At 41.5% G+C, this 23,459-nt stretch overlaps 1 protein-coding gene across 1 annotated transcript in view; it reads right to left on the bottom strand.

The window, feature by feature from the left end:
• LOC126482389 (probable cytochrome P450 301a1, mitochondrial) overlaps positions 1-23,459 on the bottom strand; it is a 165,206-nt gene that overhangs the window by 63,197 nt on the left and 78,550 nt on the right. The window contains exons 3-4 of the mRNA XM_050106496.1: positions 19,078-19,211; positions 237-349 (exon numbers count right to left, since the gene is read on the bottom strand). Of these exons, the coding sequence (XP_049962453.1) occupies positions 237-349; positions 19,078-19,211 (247 nt within the window). The remainder of the gene's footprint in view (positions 1-236; positions 350-19,077; positions 19,212-23,459) is intronic.

The following is a 23,459-nucleotide window of genomic DNA, read 5'->3' as shown; positions in this document are numbered from 1 at the left end:
GGCCACGATAAATCAAGTCTGATGATGGTCATATAAGCGGAAAACCTGTTAACTAAATAAATTAATCCCCTAGAACATAAACAGTATTGCGTTTTTCATTCTTAATTATATTGTTGCACCGAGAGGTGACGAAAGAAACGCTGAACACAATTGCTGACAGTCTTTGACACGTGCGATGCGATACCTTCTGAGAGAGAGGCATCCTCGCTTGTACTCAGGACTAGCGGTGTACTCACGTGACGGCGACACCGCAGCGGTCCCGAAACCAGTCGGGCCTGACGTATTTCCGGTAGTACAGCATGCTCTGCAGGCCACTCCGGTGCGGCCATGGTCCCTCGTTGCGGAACGCCTGCAACAGAGGCAGTGTCGAGTGAAAATGAAACTACACTGTCATTAAAATTACAACACGAGGAAAGGAAATAAGGAAATTCTACTTATTGTACTTTTACAGCGTAGAAGGAGGAAAACAAAGTCTTAGATGTCTCTGTTGTATGCAGTATTCAGTATTAGGATGCTTCATAATCTCCTAGAGATTTTGTTTTGCATATTGGTTGTCATTTTTATGTGTAGTTCACTATTGCTATTTGAGCTTACATACTATTAGCTAGCTGTAAATTCTCAAGCTTGTAAGCTTGAGAACTGGCAGGTGTGATGAAATTCATCATTCCACCGTCGCGCTAATTTGCATGCAATGGGGAACGTTCAAAAATCGGGTGTATGGGTACCCCAAAGGTGTAGGCCAAAATCACAAAAATCAACTTGTGGCCGTATGTGCAACTCTGCTTGCTCGTCATCAAATGGCTCGTGAACAACACCGCCCATTCGTATCCTGTATCGCTACTGGTGACGAGATGTGGTGTCTTTATGCTAACATAAGGAAAAGGAAGAAATGGTCGAACCCAAACAAAGCAGCAACTCCCCGTACAAAGACTTGCGCACTTCTACAAAAGATAATGTTATGCATCTGGTGGAAACACGACGGTTTGATGTAGGTGCAACCATCATTGCTGACATTTAGTGTCAACAACTGAGGTGTCTAGCAAACACAATCCAACAACAACGACCAGGAAGACTGTGTGAAGTGATACTACTCCACAATAACGCCAGCCCGCATTCTGCTAAACTAATGAAAAACACCATACAGGTCTTGGGTTGGGAAATCACTTTGCACCCACGTTAGTCACCTGATCGTGTGTCCTCAGATTTTCACCTTTTCTGCTCTCTATCCAGCAACTTTCAATGATCTTCCTTTCTGAATAAAAATGCGGTACGAACAAGGTTCGACGAGTTCTTCGTCTCAGAAGCACGTGATTTCTATCGTCGCGGAATCGAAAAGTTATCTCAGCATTGGCACACTGTCGTAAATAGTAAAGGATACTATACTATTGATGGCTAAAGTTCAAATGGCTCTGAGCACTATGGGACTTAACTTCTGAGTTCATCAGTCCCCTAGAACTTAGAACTACTTAAACCTAACTGACCTAAGGACATCACACACATCCATGCCCGAGGCAGGATCCGAAACTGCGACCGCAGCGGTCACGCGGTTTCAGAGATGGGTAAAGTCTCTGTTATGTGTATCTGTTGTCTTTAAACTTATGGACATACTCTACGAACTTATGCACAAACACAGTACAAGGCGCTGCCACCTATGTAGTCATTCTACGATATCTGGGTATCGAGTCAGACGGGGCGCGGATGGCGCCATTCCACGTTGCTTCAGCTGCGTGCCATAGCTCGTCAATAGTAATGGTTGGTGAGTGCTGGCTTGACAATCTCTCAGCAGTCCGTTTTATTTGAAGGGGACGCTTCCAAAAAAAATGGCTCTGAGCACTATGGGACTTAACTCCTGAGGTCATCAGTCCCCTAGAACTTAGAACTACTTAAACATAACTAACCTAAGGACATCACACACATCCATGCCGGAGGCAGGATTCGACCTTCGACCGTAGCGGCCGCGCGGCTCCAGACTGAAGCGCCTAGAACCGCTCGGCCACTCCGGCCGGCGGGACGCTTACAAGCTAGAGCACATACCAGCCATAACGCACTAGAAATGTAACGGCTGCTGTCCTACCATACTAAGCGTACCAGAAGTGATCGTTTTAGGTCCTCAATGGCACCTCTTGGAGAAATAAAGTTTTGGTTTTGTTTATGTTTCAAACGTCAGATAACAGCCATAGGTTACTGAAATCGACGAGTGATATTGTACATGACGTCGTCGTACGATCCTGTGCGGTCGAGCACACAATATGTTTGTCTTTTTGGAAGCTAGTGACGTGGGGCCATTGAAATTCCGCATGTGGTACGGCCCTCTCAACCCGTCGACTCCATATTCGCACTTCAGTCGTGGAATCCAGACCAATGTGGGCAATGCCGTCTCAGGCGGTTACGGTGCTGTCACTGCCGAATCCCGGCACTCGCCGGTAGACATTTCTGCTTCTTCCACGGAGCAGAACACGACCTTCTCGCAAACAATCAACATTAAGCAGCGATATCTGAGTGATAAATCCGCAGCGTAATCCTCAGTTTCAGTACAGAATACAGAAGGCAATATTTTTATCTAGTTTGTCATGTTGCGCTCAAATGCTAATCATTTGCATCAGGCCCCAATGACAGGAATGGTGTTCACACATAACTTTCGAACGCTAATTGAAATTTCAGCCGAATTTTGTACATATGTGACTTAATCCCTGGAGAAGTGCAGTATGTGGCTTAAAAACCCCTAGCACACTTAGGAGCAAGGTGTGATTGTGACATGTAAAACTATTCGAAACAGAATGAAATTTAATGTCGAATACATAGCACTTGACGTTATTGATTTCTGTCAGTCCTCATACAGTTAACCGTTAGGGGTGGGTTTGGGAGTGGGGGCGAGGTTAAGATAGGGTAAGAGATCCCGTATAATTTTGAAATGCATGAGGAAATTTTAATTAATGTCAGTAAACACATCACTAACAATATGGGAAAAAAAACCACTACCGGGCCTCGGGATGGTGTTGGAAAGATGGTGAAACGGAATAGAAATCGGATTTGTATTAAATTATTGTCAAATCTTTCGTTTTTGAGGTTGGAGGATCACTGGTGACAGCCATGATGACGGTGGAAGGTATAGAGTCCCTTTGGGGTACATACAGAAATAACTCACGAATTTATTTATTTGTGCATGTCCAGAGGAAATTAAGAGGAGTGTAACCAACGAAGCACTGTGTTAAATCAATGTTGTGATATACGTTCTTGTAAATTACTGTGCTTTATAATTTAGTTACTGTTTTTATCCTCTTAAATCGTCATAGTAAGCTTGACTCACTCTGTCGACAGACTTCTTTAATGTTCGACATCTCATGTAAGACTATGACACGTTGGTAATCGGGCAATGTCGCACATTCAACCAGATAACTATAAAATCGGCCAAAAATTCGCTGAGTTTTCTTGACATGCATAAAAGTAAATTTTAAAAACTTAGTAGGTTCCCCCTTATAAATCACTGATTTGCAATGCTCCTGAGAACAGTACTGCTGTCTTTACATCAGAAATTTAGATCAGAAACTATTCAGAATGTTGAGTATTGCCGTCTTCAGTTCAAGGACTTGTTTGGTGCAGCTCTCCAGCCAGTCATCCCCTGTGTCAGCAGTTTCTTCGTCTCAGCTCAGCTGCTGCAACCTCAATCCATTTGTGCTACCTTACTGTATTCAAGTCTTGCTCTCCGTCAACAATTTTATGCAGAATGTGGCCTGCCAACGCAACCATCAACTCATACATTCTTTTAGTCAACAAGCACCATAATTCCCTTTCCTCCCGATTCAGTTGAGTACCCCTTCATATGTTATTCGAACTACTTACTGAAACTTCAGGAATATTTTGTTATGGCATGATTCAAAAGATTCAATTCTCTTCTTGCAGCTACTGCTTATCCTTAACGTTTCATTTCCATAAATACTTGCAGGAAATAGGTCCTAAAGCCTATGTTTATATTCGATTTTAATATGCTTGTCTTTTTCAGAAACATTTGATTGCTTCTCTAGTCTGCAATTTACATCTACTTTACCAGTGCCATGGTCAGTTGTTTTGTTGCCCAAATACCAAAGCTAGTGTCCTACTGTCAACAGCTCATTTCCCCCAACATCATCATTCTTCATTCAACTACACTTCATTGTAACTGTTTCATTTACATTGATATTTATCTTATTTCCACTATCGATAACTGATCACTTTCTTCTGATCAAATACAGTGTGTTCAGAAGGAACAGTAAATATTTTAGGAGGTGGTAGTATAGGCGAATTATTAAAAAAAAATTCAATGTAATATGTGTTCAATTTCTATTGCGTGCAGAGATACCGCTGTTAGCATGTAACCCAAAAAAACTTAAAACAAAGCAATGAGGATGTTCACCAGGTGTCGCTCTTCTGAGATCGTGTTTGTGTTCTTTTATGAGGGCTGCACTACTCATAATCCGAACGATCAAATTGGCTCTTGAGGTTACTTTTTTTTTTTTTTGTACTCTTCGCCTTTCAACCATCCCCACGTGCAAGAATCCAAAGAGCTAAGTTCCGGGGACCTTGGTGGCCAAGAAACTTTCACATTTCCACAGATCCATTTTCAGGGGAATATTAGGCTTAGACGATGTGTCATCTAACGACTAAGCTGTGCACGAGCCCCTCACGCGCGGTGAACTTTGGCATTCTTGTACCAAAAGGAATCTCTTCCAATAATGCTGGAAGCTCATTTTCAAGAAGTTGTAGATAACGGGGTTCTTTAAGACAAGGCGGTAACACAATAGGCCCAACAATCAACTGATTGTCTATCAAACCACACTACACATTTACTTCAGACCACTGATGTGACTTGCGAATGTTATTGATGCCGTTAGGAGTGAAAGTGGCTTCATCAGCGAAAAGTAAAAATGGGATTACCTGGCGATTTTGAAGTATCCAATAACAAAAATTCCAATCTATCTTCATCTCCTTCTCGAAGGTGTTGAAGGGACAGTAAATGATACGAATGGGACCCATGCATACTTAATGTCCGCCATACTCTTGTATGTGGAACACCGATACGTGCAGAAATTCTGCGTGTGCTTGCCGAAAGACTACGTTCTACCGACTTCTATTTCTTCTACCTCATCCACAGTCTGTTCATTCAGATGCAATACGACTACTGGGCACTGTACCAGTGTCACGCAGCGTATTGACACACAAGTAAACACACTTGAATCTGGTAGTCTGCGATTAGGAAATCGTATGCCGTATTCTCTTCAAGCAGCAGCAGCGTTTCCATTAAAAAACCCATACGCAAATACCACAACGGCATATTCAGCATGTGTCAGTTCATGTGGCTTGTTTACACGCTACAGTACAGTAGACTTGGCCAGTAAATCACAATGAGAACTTCAATGTAAACTAAAGCAAAACTTCACAACGTGAACATCACCATTCTACTGCTGATATGCGATAAACACGCCCATAGCAACCGGTGTACCAAAACAAACGAACAGGCACTGAACTCAGCTGTATATCTGTACTCGACAAACTTGTATACATGTTATAAGGCATTTTTATTGAAGTTCGTCTATACTGCCACCTCTTAAAACATTTACTAGTCCTCCTGAAACACTCTGTATTCTCCAGTTTCGTAATTAAATCTACAAAAAAAGTGTCCTATATAAGGTAACGTACACAACTTTTCCGCAAAAATCGAGCTGCTTGTAATACACATAGAAATTGAAGCACCCAGAAGGCGAGACGGAACGCAGAGAAACTTCACAGTTTGAGAGGCTACGTGGTGTTATTTCAGTGATTACAAAACTGAATTAAATTTTCAAAGAACGTGGCAGTATGATTCTACCAAGTAGAACGACGTCGCTCCCCTCCGCCTGTATGCATGCAGTGATTCGACTGGGAAGGGTGTCATAAACCGACTGAAGCCTCTTCTGAGGCAATTTAGTCCACATGTGATTCCTGAAATCTGGATACTGGCACAGGGACGAAATTAACGTCCAGGCTGGTCTCACGCATCGGGAACAGATATGGGGATCTTGCAGACAACCACCTCCAAATAAAGCACGTAGCTCATGGAGTACTGTACCATATGTACTTTTCAAAAATGGCAACACGGTACTGTAGCGTAAGAGGTAACATATGACGACAGAGGATGTTCGCGACATAGTGATGTGTCGTGAGGAGTCATACCCGATGGCTCCCCACGCCATCACGGGAAGAGTAACACTGCTGTTCCTCTCCATTCATTGGAAGAGTGGACTGCTATCTGGGTCATCGCCATACTCGCCGGCGATGATCATCCGAAGTAGTGGAGAAACAAGATTCATTCCTGAACACAATCGACGCCATTCAACAGCAGCCCATGCTTCTCGGTCTGGGAATCATTTCAAACACAGCCATTTGTCTTGTAGTGTTAACGGTATCCCAGAATGAGACGATAATCTTCTAACCAAGCCGCTGCTAGCTTTCGAGTAATAGTGCCGAATGACACAGAATGTCGTCGGGATTCTATTACTTGTTCTCGAATGGCAGGCCCAAATGTGAAGGATTACTACGTGTTTGATATACATCGCAGTTATCCTCTCTTGTGGTGGTAAGATGCGGTCGAATGGGGCCCTGGTGACAAGCTTGCATGTCCTCTCATTTCCACGCAGCCCAACAGTAGGCCACTGTCGTAGCTGAATGACCCACAGTTCTGGATATTGCACGATTCGAACTGTTGCACAACTAAGGCCAACAATGAAGCTCCTTTCGAGCTGTCAGAGGCTGACAACGCTCTCTCATTCGAATGTGCAGCATCCCGGTGTCCTTCACAGTGACCACAAAGGACAAAACCCTGTTCACGCTCGTTACATGTCCTACCAGGCCTGCGAACAACACTAAATACGAACAACATCAAGTAAGTCTGGTAGTAACAGAGAATTCAACCTCTGATCATTTACATATCCGTTGGTGGTGAGTTTGTCTTCCGTCAGTTATCAATATACGATTCGAAGTTAAGTTTAGTTTCCAGGAATGATACCTATTGTTCCTAACACATTGTGACAGGCAGTGCCACCTTTTATTGACACTTAGATAATATGTGTTGTGCAGGATAGCTTTCATGACTTATTTCCACCAAATCTGTGGTAGGAAATCAATGCATTAACTCACACTAGTTACTTTTCATAAACGTATTATGCTAATAAAAAAAACTATTTCAATAGAACATAAAGGTCAGAATGAAAAGACTGGCACCTAGTGTCTCACACGGGTTGTTAATTACATCAAGAAGAATTAATAAAATTACTGACATACGAATGCTGATAACTTTTGATATTGGCTGCCTAGACCAAGGATAAGTCCGGATTGTCAAGATCAAACCTATCTTTTGATAGGCGCCGACCAGAGTGGCCGAGCGGTTCTAGGCGCTACAGCCTGTAAACGCGCGACCGCTACGGTCGCGGGTTCGAATCCTGCCCTGGGCATGGATGTGTGTGATTTCCTTAGGTTAGTTAGGTTTAAGTAGTTCTAAGATGTAAGGGAGTGATGACCTCAGAAGTTAAGTCCCATAGTGCTCAGAGCCATTTGAACAATTTGATAGGCTTGGCGATGGCATTCTACTTCAATTTTATTTTGTTAATATTATGGTTCATTTACGTTCCATGTACTACCAATCTTATTTGAACCTGGTACTGTTAGATAAGAAGTGAGTAAATAGAATCGGTATGATTAGTCGTTTAGAAAATGTGGTGATACACCGGTCTTTGAACACCAGGGCCTCTTGCGCTCTTAGGTTCTTCGCAGAGATGGATTGCCCCTTCGTTCTTCGCCATTCATTTGAACGTGCGACATAAAGTTGCGCAGGAAGCCTTCGACCAATATATCATGAATACTGAATATATGTTTTGCATCGCTGTTTGGCGTCTAATACCAACAGCCCACTTGTTTTAACAACATGCCAATGAGATGACTTGTGTGATCAGCACTACATAACCACGTCATATGTCATCTGATGATGGTGCGTTGTTGTTGTACACTATCACGAACTCCACAGGGATTGCTGCAGCGTTGTCTCCGTTCAAAAGCAGAAAACGAATTATCGCACAATACTTCAGTTTACTAACTGGCTACGCCATTTTGTTTTGGCTGCAACGACACTAAGACGGGCATTTTAATGTGTAGCTAAGATGCACCCATAAATAAAAGAAGCATTAATTACTTAACTTTTGTTTTTCAAGGTGATAAATGTAATCGTAGGCAAATACAGTCACCACACTCGCTACTGCAAAATTTGTTGCCGGTTGAATTGTGGAACGACACTAGCGCTCCAAGTGGTGCGAAAGCGTAGTCATATGTGTCGTAAGGGGAATGTTTGTTTTTATTATTTTTCTGCCTGATTTACGAAATATTTTTGACTCTAAGAGTTTGTGTCACATCATAAGACATGAATGATTGTGAAATAAATCTAAATACAGCCGAATATCACTGATTAGCCACATAAGTTACAGTTTACTCGTGAAGAAATACTTTCGAATATGTGTATAACTGCAACTTACTCCGCTGAAAACAACCCCAGTGCCCTCTCCTCCTTGATGACCGTCCCTTTAATGACAACCTCAGTAAGGCCACCCACTTTTCTCACTTCTCTGATGTCCTTTCCATACCAGATGATCCCCAATTTGATTATTCCCTCTTCCCTGACGTCATGGACCGTGCGAATACCTCTGTTACTCCCCTTGCTCTTAGCTTCCAGTACTTGGGCCACACACCACCATCTGAACTTAAAACTCCCATCACTACACAGGACATCAGCCTCACACTCCGCGCTAAATGCAACACTGCTCCTGGCCACGACCGCATTACCTACCGCCACCTCAAACACTGCCCTCCCTCCTTCCTTTCAGTCCTGATGAGATTAGATTAGTTTTTCGTTCCATAGATCCGTGTTGAGGAGATCCTCGTGGATGTGGAACATGTCCCTTTTTTTTAAGCTGAAATAACAATACTATTAGCATGAATATATACAATACATCATTTGTTTCTATTAAAAAATTCGTTAATGGAGTAGGAGGAGTTAGCCACTAGTACGTCTTTCGGGCTCCTTTTAAACTGATCTTTATTTGTAGCTAAATTTTTTGTGTTTGCTGGCAAATTATTGAAGATGAGTGTTCCTGAGTAGTGGACCCCTTTTCGAACTAAAGTAAGTGCTTTTAAGTCCTTGTGCAGATCATTTTTGTTCCTGGTATTGTATGTACGAACTGAGCTGTTTGTTAGAAAAAGAGATATATTATTTAGGACAAATTTCATTAAGGAGTAAATATACTAAGAGGCAGTAGTTAGTATACCCAGTTCTTTGAAGAGGTTTCTACAAGACGTCCGTTAGTTTACTCCACAAATAATACGTATTACACGCTTTTGGACTCTGAAAACTTTTGTTTGACTTGAAGAGTTACCCCAAAATATTATACCATATGACATTATGGAATGAAAGTAGGCAAAGTATGCAAGCTTTTTCACTTTTATGTCACCTGTGTCTGCTAACACTCGAATTGCAAATACAGATTTCTTAAGACGTTTCTGTAGTTCTGTGGTGTGCTCATCCCAACTGAATTTATTATCAAGTTGTAATACCAGGAATTTAAGACTGTCAACCTCTTCTATCTGCTCTTCTTCGTACTTTATGCATATGCTGGATGGAAACCTCTTACAGGTTCTGAGTTGGATATAGTGAGTCTTTTCGAAGTTTAATGTCAGTGAGTTGGCTTTAAACCATTTATTAATATCCATGAAAATATGATTAGCAGATCTTTCTAGAACTACACTCGACATACTTTTTATTGCAATACTTGTGTCATCTGCAAACAAAACGAACTCTGCTTCTGGCAGTGTAACTGATGAGAGATCGTTAATGTACACAAGAAAAATAAATGGCCCTAAGATGGATACTTGTGGGACACCACATGTAATTTCTTCCCATTCTGATGATGACTGATGACTTAATTCACTAGTCCCTTGCACTGACACCCTTTGTTTCCTGTTAGCGAGGTATGACTTGAACCATTTTGCAGCACTGCCCATGACACCATAGAATTCTAATTTATTTAAAAGGATGTTGTGGTTTACACAATCGAATGCCTTTGACAAATCACAGAAAATACCTGCTGCTTGTAACTTGTTATTTAATGAATTAAGTACATTTTCCCTGTAGGTGTAAATAGCTTTTTCGATATCAGAACCTTTCAGAAATCCAAACTGTGTTCTTGATAATATGTTATTTGTGGTCAGATGGTTGAGAAGCTGCCTGTACATTACTTTTTCTAAAATTTTTGAGAATGCTGGCAAAAGTGAAATCGGTGTGTAGTTTGATGGCGTCTCTTTATCCCCTTTCTTGAATAGAGGCTTAACATCTGCATATTTCAGCCAGTCAGGAAATGTCCCAGTTATAATTGACTGGTTACACAAGTAACTTAGAATTGTACTAAACTCACAAGAACATGCCTTAATTAACTTTGTTGATATTTCGTTGTAACCACTAGAATGCTTTGTTTTTAAAGATTTTATTATGGAAGTGATTTCTTTTGGTGAAGTGAGTGACATATTCATGTACCTGAAGCTATTTGTAAAGGCTAGTTTCAGATATTCAAGGGCATTATTTACTGATCCTGACAATCCCATTCTATCAGTAACAGATATAAAGTACTTGTTAAATAGATTTTCCACACTATGCCCATCGGTTGCTAATGTGTCATCTACCCTTAATGCTATTTGCTCCTGTTCCTTTCTGGTTCTACCAGTCTGCTCTTTCACTATATCCCATACTGTTTTTATTTCGTTCCCTGACATTGCTATCTTCTTCTCATAGTGCATTTGTTTAGATGCCTGAACTACTTTTTAAAATATTTTACAGTATTCCTTGTATTTAGCTAAATCATCAGCATTGGAGCTATTCTTGGTCGACAGATACATTTTCCTTTTTGTCTTACAGGAAATCTTTATTCCTTGTGTGATCCATGGTTTTATTATAGACTTCTGTTTAATTTGAGTAACTTTTCGAGGAAAACAGTTTTCAAACATGGTACTGACATTGTTCATGAATGTGTTATATTTTTCATTCATATCATGAGCACTATAAACATCTTTCCAGTTCATATCTTTGAGCAGTTTTCTAAAACACTCAATTTTTGGTTGATTGAATACTCTCCTGTACTCAGATTTAGCAGTCTTGATAATATTGTTAGAATTTACATCTAAAACAAGGAGCTGCATGTCATGATCTGATAGTCCATTTATTACAGGTTTTATAATATGATTTTGTTCCTTCGATTTGTCTATAAATATGTTATCAATGGCTGTCCTTGAGGATTTAGTGATCCTAGTTGGAAAGTTTACAGTGTGAGTTATATTGAAAGACAACATTATTAACTGCAGTAAATGTTTACTGGAAGATTGAATTAGAAAATCTGTATTAAAGTCACCAGCAATCAAAATTTCTTTGTTTATTCCTGTTAAATAACCCAAAAGAGCTTCTAGATGATTTATGACTAGATTACAATTTCCTGCAGGTGCTCGGTAAATAGTTACTATTATATAGGATCTGTTATGGAACTCTACTTCTGTTGCACATGCTTCTAGATGCTGCTCTAAACAGAATTTATTGATGTCAATGTTCTTGAATTTATGGCTACTCTGCAGAAGTAGGAAGCTAGGTTAAATCCTGAAATGTCTAAGATATCTATACCAGTGGTCACTTGATGTTCAGAGAGGCAGATTATGTCAATTTGGTTAGATGAATTCATTTCATCGATACAAATGAGTAGTTCATCAACTTTATTTCTGAGTCTCGGAATGTTCTGGTGTAATAAAGATAACTGATACTGCATACTAATGGGATTATAACTGCTTTGGTGAAGATGAACTGGCAGTTTCTGATTACGTTCTGTTAAACATTGTTTAAATGGAGGCTCTATGCTAAAATCTGACTCCTGTTCATCTGATTTCTCAAACTGAGTGTGTCTGCCAATCTCTCTTAAAACTCGTTTTCTATCCCCCTTCCCTATCCCAAAAAGGCATCCCTCTGGCACCTGTAACCACTGGTATTTTACCACTTGTGACAGTGTCCCCCCTTAAGTTTTCTGCAATCAACCCAGACAGTTTTCCCTTCCCTTTCCTATTGAGATGAAGGCCATGCCTAGTGTAGTCCCACCTATCAATAGCATCCACAGAAATCAAACCAATATGGGACCCTATATCCATCCTAAGCAGCCACTCCAATTCCAAGTTCACCCTCCCTACAGAAGCTACAATGTCATCCTTGCCACTGGCTTCTACCCCGACCTGTGGAAAACCTCCCATATCCTGATGTTCTCCAAACCCAACAAGCCTCCATATGATGCCTCTTCCTATTGTCCTATCTGTCTCACATCGGTGTTCAGCAAGCTCTTGGAATCCATCATTATCCGGCGCATCCATCCCCACCTCCACCAAAACCACCTCCTCCCTGACACCCAATATGGCTTTCGACCTTCCTTCTCTGCCGATGACCAAATCCTCCGCCTCACTCATCTCCTCTCCCTCCAGCTTAACTCCCGTCGCTCCGCCATTTTTGTCTCCCTCGACCTCGAAAAGGCCTATGACCGTGTCGGGCATCCTGGTCTCCTGTTTAAACTCCAAATCTACACCCTTCCTGTCAACTACATCCGTCTGATGGTCTCCTTCCTCTCCCACCACCCCTTCTGTGTTACCATCCATAATACCAATTCACACACCTTCTACCCCTCTGCAGGTGTACCCCACGGCTCTGTCTTCTCCCCTCTCCACTACCTCCTGTACACAGCAGATGTGCCAAAACCCCCTCCAGTAAACCTATTGTAGTAAGCCAATGACACCACATTCCTCGCCCTCGCTCCTACCCTCCAACAGTCCCAATGCCTTCTCCAGAATCACCTTAAACTTTTTGCCGCATGGTGTAACCAGTGGCTCCTGAAAATCAATCCTTCTAAGATCCAGGCAATCGTCGTAGGTCATACCACTCGCTCCTTCTGGCTCCTGGATTTCTCCCTTACTGTCTGCGCTCGTCCTGTCTGCCTCTCCCCCACCCTCTCCTACCTTGGCCTCACCATTGACCATCACCTCACCTGGATCCCTCATCTCAGCTCCGTCCAATCCAAAGCCCATAACTGCCTCCGACTCCTCAAATTCCTCTCTGGCTGGACATAGGGGTTGCACCCCTCTACCATCCTCCACATCTACAAATCCTTAATTCGTCCCATCCTCTGTTATGCCGGTCCCGCCTGGATATCTGCCCCCCCCCCCCCCCAAATTCTATACGTCCCTCCAGATCCTTGAGCATCATGCACTCTGCCTCGCATTCTGTATATGCCACCTGTCCCCCATGCAGATCCTCTGTGACCTCATTCCTTTCCCCAATCTGCTCCTATTCCTCGAACATATCTGCATACTCTACACCTCCCGCCGCCTTGAACCCTCTCACCCCCTGGTTGCTCCTCTCCCCTCCCGTCGCCGCTCCCTGCCGTGCCTTCACTGTTGTGTCCCCCCTACCCTCCATCTCCTTTCCAAAGGTGGCTTCCATCAACTCCCCCTCCCAGATGATGCCCTCTCTCCCTCCATCTATCTCTCCTATCAACACTGACCCTCACCCCCTCCTTTCCTCTGTCTTTTCCGTGGGCTTCCTCTTCCCCCCCTTCCATCCTGATTTCTCCCCACCTAACCTCGCCCTAACTCCCTTCTCCCCCCCCCCCCCAGGTGTATTCCCATTCTCCTCCTCTGCCTTCCCTACTCCCTGTCGCGTTTGCCCAGCACCCCCCACCCCTCTTATGGGTCCTCATCCTCCATTGGCTCCTTTCCCCCCTCTCCCCTTCGCTTTTCCTCTCCTTTCCCCCTTTTTATTTTCCCATCATTTGTCCAGTTCCCCCCAGCCGGCACTCGGCTGTGGTATGTCATATCTGCCAACTTTTTAGTGCAGTGTTCCAGTGAATGTTCAGTGTTGCTCGTCTTTCCAAAGTGTTGCGAACAGAAACCATACTGTCACTGGGTGTGAATTTTATGTCTTTTGCGAGCAGAAACCAGACTGTCGCCGTGTTTTTAATTGTCTGTCTACTATTTTACCTGTCTGCTTCATATGTATTTTATTAGAATGATCATGCCTTTTTTCTGTGTTTAAAGTTTCACGATTTTTTCGCCATGTTACTATTTAAGTCTCCGATTTTATCGCCTATTTTTATTATTTATTATCTTCATCTTTTTAAAACAAATTCTGTAGGCTGAAGAGCGGCATACTAAGCTGCTGCCAGCCCGTCCCCTTAGCGGGGAATCTAAATTCAATAAAGAAAAAAAAACTAAAAACAAGAGAATATAAACATATATTTGTTGCATTTCTGTTGTTGTCTCTTCTTACTATGATAGACACATCTCTCGACACATAGCAATTTTGTGTGGTGTCTAACTATCCGCAAATTCTTACACTTCACTCAACTTTCCAACACACGAATATTTCTGTAAATGAAATTACTTTTACACCAAAAGCGAATGTGTTGAAGATTAATGCCGTCTGTGGCTCAGAAGTGGTAACAATTGTGGATTGCACTGATTCACTGCTCCTCGGTTCATAGTGGAATATTTTGTATATTGTGAATGAAACACACACAACACTGATGTAATATTCTGCAATATTTATTATTTGTTAAACGAATCAGTTTTCGGCTTTACGCTATCATCAGGTACGAAGATGCTTGATGATGGCGTAACTGCCGAAAACCGGTTTGTGTAACAAATAATAAATATTGTAGAATATTACACCAGTGTTGTGTGTGTTTCATTCATAATTGTGGAATTAGTTTCTTCCGTATTGGGGAAACAATTTTATTGTTTTTGACGTTCTACTATTACGTCTGTGCGGTTTTCCCTTCAGTTACAGCTGTGGTGACTCATTTGGTACGTTAAATGATGTTGGTACTGCATTCCACACAAGTTTCCTGCGTTCCACATTGGCTTATTAGAGTGGAAGTGTACACAAGAAAACTTCATTTTGTTGAGCAGATAAACGATGTCTTCTGATGTATGGTTACTAGTCATATTTTGTTCTTAAAAGAAAACGACATTCTTCAGTAAATATCTGTACGTTACAAGATAATCATAATTAAGTATCCTGTAATGTACCGTTTCATACCTCTCTTAGAAAACCTGAAAAAGACAAATTTCGTGTTTTCTTCATATTGGTGCTGCAATTTATTGCACTACAGATGCTTCCGTTTGTAGAAACCATTCTAAAAACCGATATAAACAATAAAGACTCGCATTCGCTTTCACGAGATCCCGCCGAACTCAACAGTGTAACTCGCTGACCGGTTGGCACGCTGCTATCGTAGTGGGTGCGACAGATAAGACTGTGCATCGCTACTGTTGTGTTATATTGTCATAAAAATCTGCGACTATCACTCTGGGAAGCCCACCCAATACAGTACTGAGGCAGTTCGACACTGAGATGATCACGAACGTCTGAAAGAAAGGCTGGCGGAGCACCCTCCTGTCTAACTGTAATTGTAGGATAAGCCATCTGCACGAAACCAGGTACACGAAACAAATCACAGTTTTCTGTGCAAAGAAAAATGATCTTTACATTTTTGAGGAGGACAGGAGACGTTAACTTGAATCGGGAGCGTGTTCCACTATTTCCTTTCAGACACCGGTGGGTACAGCAGACTTTGTTTGGGTTCGATGTCTTTTCGGGATACTTCAGTGTCTTCAGATAAATTGAATATCATGTATGCTGCAATGAGAGAAATGGGCGTGTAAATACAGAACTCAAATTTTTGCCTTATGAAGCAACATTCTAATGCTGTGCTCTACTTCGTTTCTGAAGAGATAAAGGGGACTCATGACCTCAGAAGTTAAGTCCCATAGTGCTCAGAGCCATTTTTGAAGAGATAATTTTGGCGTAATCACAGCCAAGAAACAGAAACCGAACTGTATTTTCACCCGATTGTATACAGGGCGTTCCATTTAACTTACACACCACGAAATATCTCGAAAACGACACATCGTACGAAAAAAATGTTCCGTGTGAAAAGTCCACGAGACTCAAAGGGCCATAGACACGGGTTCCCAGGTAGATGCCGTGTTTCTTGACTTCCGCAAGGCGTTCGACTACAGTTCCCCACAGTCGTTTAATGAACAAAGTAAGAGCATATGGACTATCAGACCAATTGTGTGATTGGATTGAAGAGTTCCTAGATAACAGAACGCAGCATGTCATTCTCAATGGAGAGAAGTCTTCCGAAGTAAGAGTGATTTCAGGTGTGCCGCAGGTGAGTGTCGTAGGACCGTTGCTATTCACAATATACATAAATGACCTTGTGAATAACATCGGAAGTTCACTGAGGCTTTTTGCAGATAATGCTGTAGTATATCGAGAGGTTATAACAATTGAAAATTGTACTGAAATGCAGGAGGATCTGCAGCGAATTGACGCATGGTGCGGGGAATGGCAGTTGAATCTTAATGTAGACCAGTGTAATGTTCTGCGAATACATAGAAAGAAAGATCCCTTATCATTTAGCTACAATATAGCAGGTCAGCAACTGAAAGCAGTTAATTCCATAAATTATCTGGGAGTAGGCATTAGGAGTGATTTAAAATGGAACGATCATATAAAGTTGATCGTCGGTATAGCAGATGCCAGGCTGAGATTCATTGGAAGAATCCTAAGGAAATGCAATCCTAAAACAAAGGAAGTAGGTTACAGTACACTTGTTCGCCCACTGCTTGAATATTGCTCACCAGTGTGGGATCCGTACCAGATAGGGTTGATAGAAGAGACAGAGAAGATCCAACGGAGAGCAGCGCGCTTCCTTTCAGGATCATTTAGTAATCGCGAAAGCGTTACGGAGATGATAGATAAACTTCAGTGGAAGACTGTGCAGGAGAGATGCTCACTAGCTCGGTACAGGCTTTTTCGAGAACATACCTTCACCGAGGAGTCAAGCAGTGTATTGCTCCCTCCTACGTATATCTCGCGAAGAGACCGTGAGGATAAAATCAGAGAGATTAGAGCCCACACAGAGGCATACAGATAATTTTCTTTCCACGAACAATACGAGACTCGAATAGAAGGGAGAACCTATAGAGGTACTCAAAGTACACTCCGCCACACACCGCCAGGTGGCTTGCGGAGTATGGATGTAGATGTAGAGGTAAATCTGTCTATGCTATAACGGTTCACAGCCCAACCAACCCTCCCCCTACGTGGCCGGAGTCACTTTTGTATTTTCGAATCGAAACTCCTATTTTAAATGCATATTCAGATTCTACGCCAAAAAATACATACGGTTTACTCTTACCATTGTTTCCCATTCGTGGTAGATGGCGATAAATATCAAGTGTGCCTGTTTTCGCAATAAAGAAGCAATGTATTTGACTCTGTATTTAATTTTAGATTTAAATGTTAACCTTTGTGTACTAACGGTTGATATTCATATTAGAAATTTATTTTAGTTTTGCAAATTTGATGGTAGAGTACAAAATTATTTGCTGTTGCACTGTATGGTTAGAAACTACGCTTAGCATGATCCAGGAACAACGACATGCATGGGACGCACAGTTTCGTGTGTCACTAGTTTTCTGTTTCCATCGAGTTGCTTGATGTAGTTGCCTCTCACCTTTGGGATGTTTGATTTCAGTGAGGCCCCTTGGTTCTCGCCATAATTGTAACTCCCAATTAATGCTCAGACTGACAACCTTCCATTTCAACACGTTTCTTAATGCGTACGCTCAATGCATGTACACAGCTTGAAAGCATTGTGAATTACAATTGAGGTGAAAGGCGAGGGAAATCACCGTAATCAAGTGCCCAAATTGTGAGAGGCAAGGGGACATCAGGCGCCCCGATGGGAACAGAAAACTATTAAAGCCATGTCGTTATTTTCGAATCACGCTACACGTAGTTTCTAACCAGACATTGCGGCGAATCACAATATTGTACTGTATAATCAAATTTGCAACACTAAAGAAAATTTCGAACACAAAAATCAATCATTAGAAAACAAAGGTTTACTTTCACATCGTAAAAGGAATGTAGAATCAAATGCGTCGGTTCGTAATTGCAGAAACCGGCAGACTTGATATTTGTCGCCATCTATCACGGATGGTAACAATGTGTCAAGTGAACCGCATGTATTTTTTGGCGAAACGAAAAAACATTTGAAAATACAACGTAGGCCCCGCCCTTGCAGGAAGAGTGGTTAGGAGGGGCCAGTTGTTTCGCCCACAGATGTCCCCTTTATTAATATTAACTTTTCGCCTAAAGCATTTTTTTCGAACGATGCGTCGTTTTCGAGATATTCAGTTGTCTCAAGTTAAAATAAACACTCTGCATATTACACTCTGGTCAGTGACTACATCAGAAATATTAAAGAAAGAGAAAACAAATGTTCTCTGGGTATTTTATCAGCTAGTGTAACTGGAACTTCACAAGATTCGATGAAAATATTACTTGATGACTTGCACTCGAGTGTTACACCATCCGTCACCCAACCCTAGTATGGCACAGGAACTGAAATCATACCTGCTTGACAATTCTCTGTAGAGGAATTTCCAAACGTGTGTGTGTGTGTGTGTTTGTGGGCATGTGTGCGTGTGTGTGTGTGTGTGTGTGTGTGTGTGTGTGTGTGAGAGAGAGAGAGAGAGAGAGAGAGAGAGAGAGAGAGAGAGAGAGAGAGAGAGAGAGAGACAGACAGACAGAGATTACACGTAGAGTTAATTATGGAATACCGTAAATAAAATAGTTGTGGTGCCTTAATATTGGTGTAAAAAATATTTACGTAAATGGCCATCATAATTACTACATAGTTTTACTGTGAAATTATATTACATTTACAAGTCAAGAGGCTTGTTCGAAACCATAGCGAGAAATCGCAGTTATATCAATATCGATCGAACATACAAATAACTAACTATCGCACCATTCTTGGTGAGAACAGTGAGCAAAGAAACAAGAATTAAGAATTATCGGAAATATATCGCACAAGCCACGTGAGCAAAAATGTGGCACTGAGCGTTTTGCAGGTTTCTGTCTGTAGGACTTACTTTCTCAATGTCGTTTGGGTTAAACAGGAGCACAGCTGTCGGCCGCCCAGGAATGCCGTCTAGTTTCACCAAATCCCCGTAACGCTTCCACAGGAAGTCGTTTAATTCATTCAAGTCTTGATTCGACATCTCTCCTGTGGACAAATCAGTAAGGCTAGTCAAGAAGTGTTCTAATAAAATTATGGTACACAGTGTGTTCAGAGCAACCAGACTTTCTACTTGTAGTTAAAATATGGATTCAGAGTTACGTGAAGTGAGTACAGTTAACATAATTTCCACCACCTTTTCATACACAACATATTTTCAGGGGGAAAGTAGTAAATGTGAAATTCATGGCGCGTACAACTTGTCAACAATGATATCCAGTAGTAACATCAATTTCTGACACCATACTCCTGCTTACAGGGATGGCTTTACCCTTCGAAATAATTCAAATCAGTCCTGATTTCAAAGTTTGAGGGCATCTTAATTTATCTCTTTAGACTTCCATACGGCTCCGACTTATCACAATCTTCATTAATAGAATCTATGGTCATAACGCTTCATCTATGATAGTACACTATGTGTGGGTCATATACTTCCTAAACAAATGTGACATTTAAAAATTTCATATTATCGGAGCGTTGGTAAGGCCTCCACTAACAAAGCACTATCGATAACTATCACACATCGGACATCCAGATGCCTACCAAAGGAGGTATTTGAGAGTATGAGAGTTTACACAGTTAAGTTGCGGGCAGGCTTTAAGGATTTTCAAAGGCGCACAAAGGATGCTGCTGTCTGCGAGCTATTGCCAAAAATACTGAGCAAACAATTGCCACTTGGCTATACAGCTTCCCTTACTACTAAAGCCCATTGTAGACATTTGTCAACATCATATTTACAATTACCCATTTTATTTCCATATTAAAGTCACTCCAGCTGAGAAGTCTGAAAGAGTAGGTTAGTTTCGATGTTACATCTCTTTCTACGGTGATCTCGCTAGCGCTCACCGAGAACAAATTTAGACCCAACCGAACTACAGCATTGATCTAACTGTTCAACACCTGTCTGATGTACGCGTTAATAGATTTATAACAAAGTAAGACCTTTCCCTTCTTTGTTTAGGACTAGTTTCCCATCTGAGTTCTTGATATTTATACAGTTGGTTCTCTTTTCTCGAAACTCTCTTTTAATTTTCCTGCAGGCAGTATCTATCTTACCCCAAGTGATATATGCCTCTATGCCCTTACATTTATTCTTTAGCCATCCTTGCTTAGCCATTTTGCACTTCCTGTCGATCTCATTTTTTAGATGTTTGTTTCCTTTTCGGCAGCTTCATTAATGCATTTTTATATTTTCTGCTTTCATCAATTAAATTCAGTATATCTTCTGTTACCCAAGGATTTCTAGTAACCCTCGTCTTTTTACCTACTTGATCCTCAGCTGCCTTCACTGTTTCATCTCTCAAAACCACTTATTCTTCTTCTACTGTATCTCTGCCCCTTCTACTTGGCAATCGTTCCGAAACGCTCACTCTAAAACTGTCTAGAACCTCTGGTTCTTACAGTTTATCCAGGTCTCATCTCCTTAAATTCCTGCATTTTTGGAATTTCTTCAGTTTTAATGTACAGTTCATAAATAATAAATTATGGTCATAGTCCACATCTGCTCCTGGAAATGTCCTACAATTTAAAACCTGGTTCCTAAATATCTGTCTTTCCATTGTATAATCTATCTAAAACCTTCCAGTGTCTCCAGACCTCTTCCAAGTATACACCCTTCTTTCATGATTATTAAACTAAGTGTTAGCTATGATTAGGTTATGCTTTGCATAGAATTCTACCAGCCGGCTTCCGCTTTCATTCCTTACCGCCATTCCATATTCACCTATTACTTTTCCTTCTCTTCCTTCTCCTACTACAGAATTCCAGTCCCCCATGGCTAGTAAATTGTCGTCTGCCTTAACTATCTGAATACAATTTCTTTTATCGCATCGTACTTTTCTTCAATCTCTTCATCAGTTAGTTGGCATATATTTGTACTACTGCGGTGGGCTTCGTGTCTATCTTGGCTATAATAATGCGTTTACTATGCTCTTCGTAGTAGCTTATCCGCGCTCCTGTTTTTTTTTATTCATTATAAAACCTACTCCAGCATTACCCCTATTTTATTTTGTGTTTATAACCCCTAACCAGAAATCTCTTTCCTCCTGTCACCGAACTTCACTAATTGCCACTACATCTAACTTTAACCTATCCATTTCCCTTTTTAAATTTTCTAACCTACCTGCCCGACTAAGGGATCCGGCATTCCACGCTCCGAACCGTAGAATGACAGAAAATAAGCAACAAGTATCACTACACAATTCGTTTGTGGTTTTCTAACAGTTCTTTACCTCTTTCATTCTGAATTATCGATACTGTAACGTGATATGATGCTAGCTGCACTGTAGTTACTCCAAATGCCAGTAAAATAAAATTTATTAATTACTTCTAAAATATGTCATTAAAATCCTTCTCCGTCTACTCATCTTAGTTAAATACGTAAAAAGCTAAAATAATCAAATAAATCGACATCTCAGACGTGTTGCAACGTCCATCTTCAGGGCAAAGCATCTCAATTGGGCAGAAAATCCTGTCATGACACGCAATAAGTACTTCCTTCTATCACCCTCAACACCTTTCCCCAAAAATTAACGTTTATGACCAGTTTTCCATCTGACAAACTGTAAACGCAATATGAATCTCCCTGGCAGGTTAAAACTGTGTGGCGTACCGAGCCCGAGTCTCGGTCCAGTTTTAATCTTCCACGAAGTTTCATATCAGCACACACACTCCTGCAGAGTGAAAATTTCGTTCTGTAAATGCAATGCTCACATTTTCTCTCAGTTATGCTCCTTTGTGTTTCCCTTACTCTCTGAGTCCCAATTTCTTTTCCCTTACTTTCAGTAATTATGTGTTGCCACGTTCGTCTTTCTCTCCTGCCAACAGCTGCTAGCGCTGATAACTGAATTCTACCTTCCTGTAGTTCGTATTTTGTATTTGATGTTAGACGTAACTTATAACATGCTTATCGTAATGCGTCTAATCTAAAACATATTGGATGTCTTGTTAGCTGTAAGATACACGTCACATATAAATTTCAACCCCTGTGTTACGTCTTTTATTCAAAAATGGTTCAAATGGCTCTAAGCACTATGGGACTCAATTTCTGAGGTCATCAGTCCCCTAGAACTTAGAACTACTCCAAACTAACTATCCTAAGGACATCACACACATCCATGCCCGAGGCAGGATTCGAACCTGCGACCGTAGCGGTCGCGCGGTTCCAGACTGCAGCGCCTAGAACCGCTCGGCCACCCCGGCACGCCGTCTTTTATTACACGACATTAACACAGCACAAGACTTATAACAAAACGGTGACCAATATAAAATTTACTGCTTTTGTTTGAAGGCTAGCTACATCGAAATATTCGAAAGAACTTTAAAACGCGATTCAACTAACACACAGAATTAAAAATAAGGGAACATAGGAAGTAAATTCACCTTCACATCCTACCTCGGTTAAGATAGTCTCGTAGTACACAGTGTCGAATACAGCCTCACAAATCTTCATACCGTGCAGAAGGGATACTTAATGGATGTACATGACAATTTACGGCAACCAGAAAAAATGTACCTACATCTACGCCTACATAAGATACATACTCCGCAAGCCACCGTACGGTGTGTGAAGAAGGGTACACTGTACCATTACTAGTCACTTCCTCTCCTGTTCTTTTGCCGGCCTCTGTGGCCGAGCGGTTCTAGGCGCTTCAGTCCGGAACCGCGCTGCTGCTACGGGTCGCAGGTTCGTATCCCGCCTCGGGCATGGTTGTGTGTGATGTCCTTAAGTTAGTTAGGTTTAAGTAGTTCTATGTCTAGGGGACTGATGACCTCAGATGTTAAGTCCCTTAGTGTTTAGAGCCATTTGAACCATTTTTTCTCCTGTTCTTTTCCGCTGGCAAATAAAATGACGGAAAAACGACTGTCTGTATGGCTCCGTATGAGGCCGAATTTCTCATATCTCATTTTCGTGGCCATTACGCGAACTGTATGTTATCGGCAATAGAATTGTTCTGCAGTATGCTTCAAATGCCACTTCTCTAAATTTTCTCAATAGTGAACGTTATCCTACGGGGATTCCCAACTGGCGTTGTTCGAATTTACCGGTGATAACTCTAGCTGTCCGCTTTTGCATTGCTTCGATGTCTTTCTTTAATCCGACCTAGTACGGTTCCCAAACACTCGAGCAGTACTCAAGAATAGGCCGCACTAGCGTCTTATATGCACTCTCCTTTACCAATGAACCACACTTTTCCAAAGTTACCCCAGTAAATCTGAGTCAACCATTTCGCCTTC

Source organism: Schistocerca serialis, chromosome 5 (assembly GCF_023864345.2).
Source record: "Schistocerca serialis cubense isolate TAMUIC-IGC-003099 chromosome 5, iqSchSeri2.2, whole genome shotgun sequence".
NCBI lineage: Eukaryota > Metazoa > Arthropoda > Insecta > Orthoptera > Acrididae > Schistocerca > Schistocerca serialis.
This window is presented reverse-complemented; position numbering and strand designations above follow the sequence as displayed.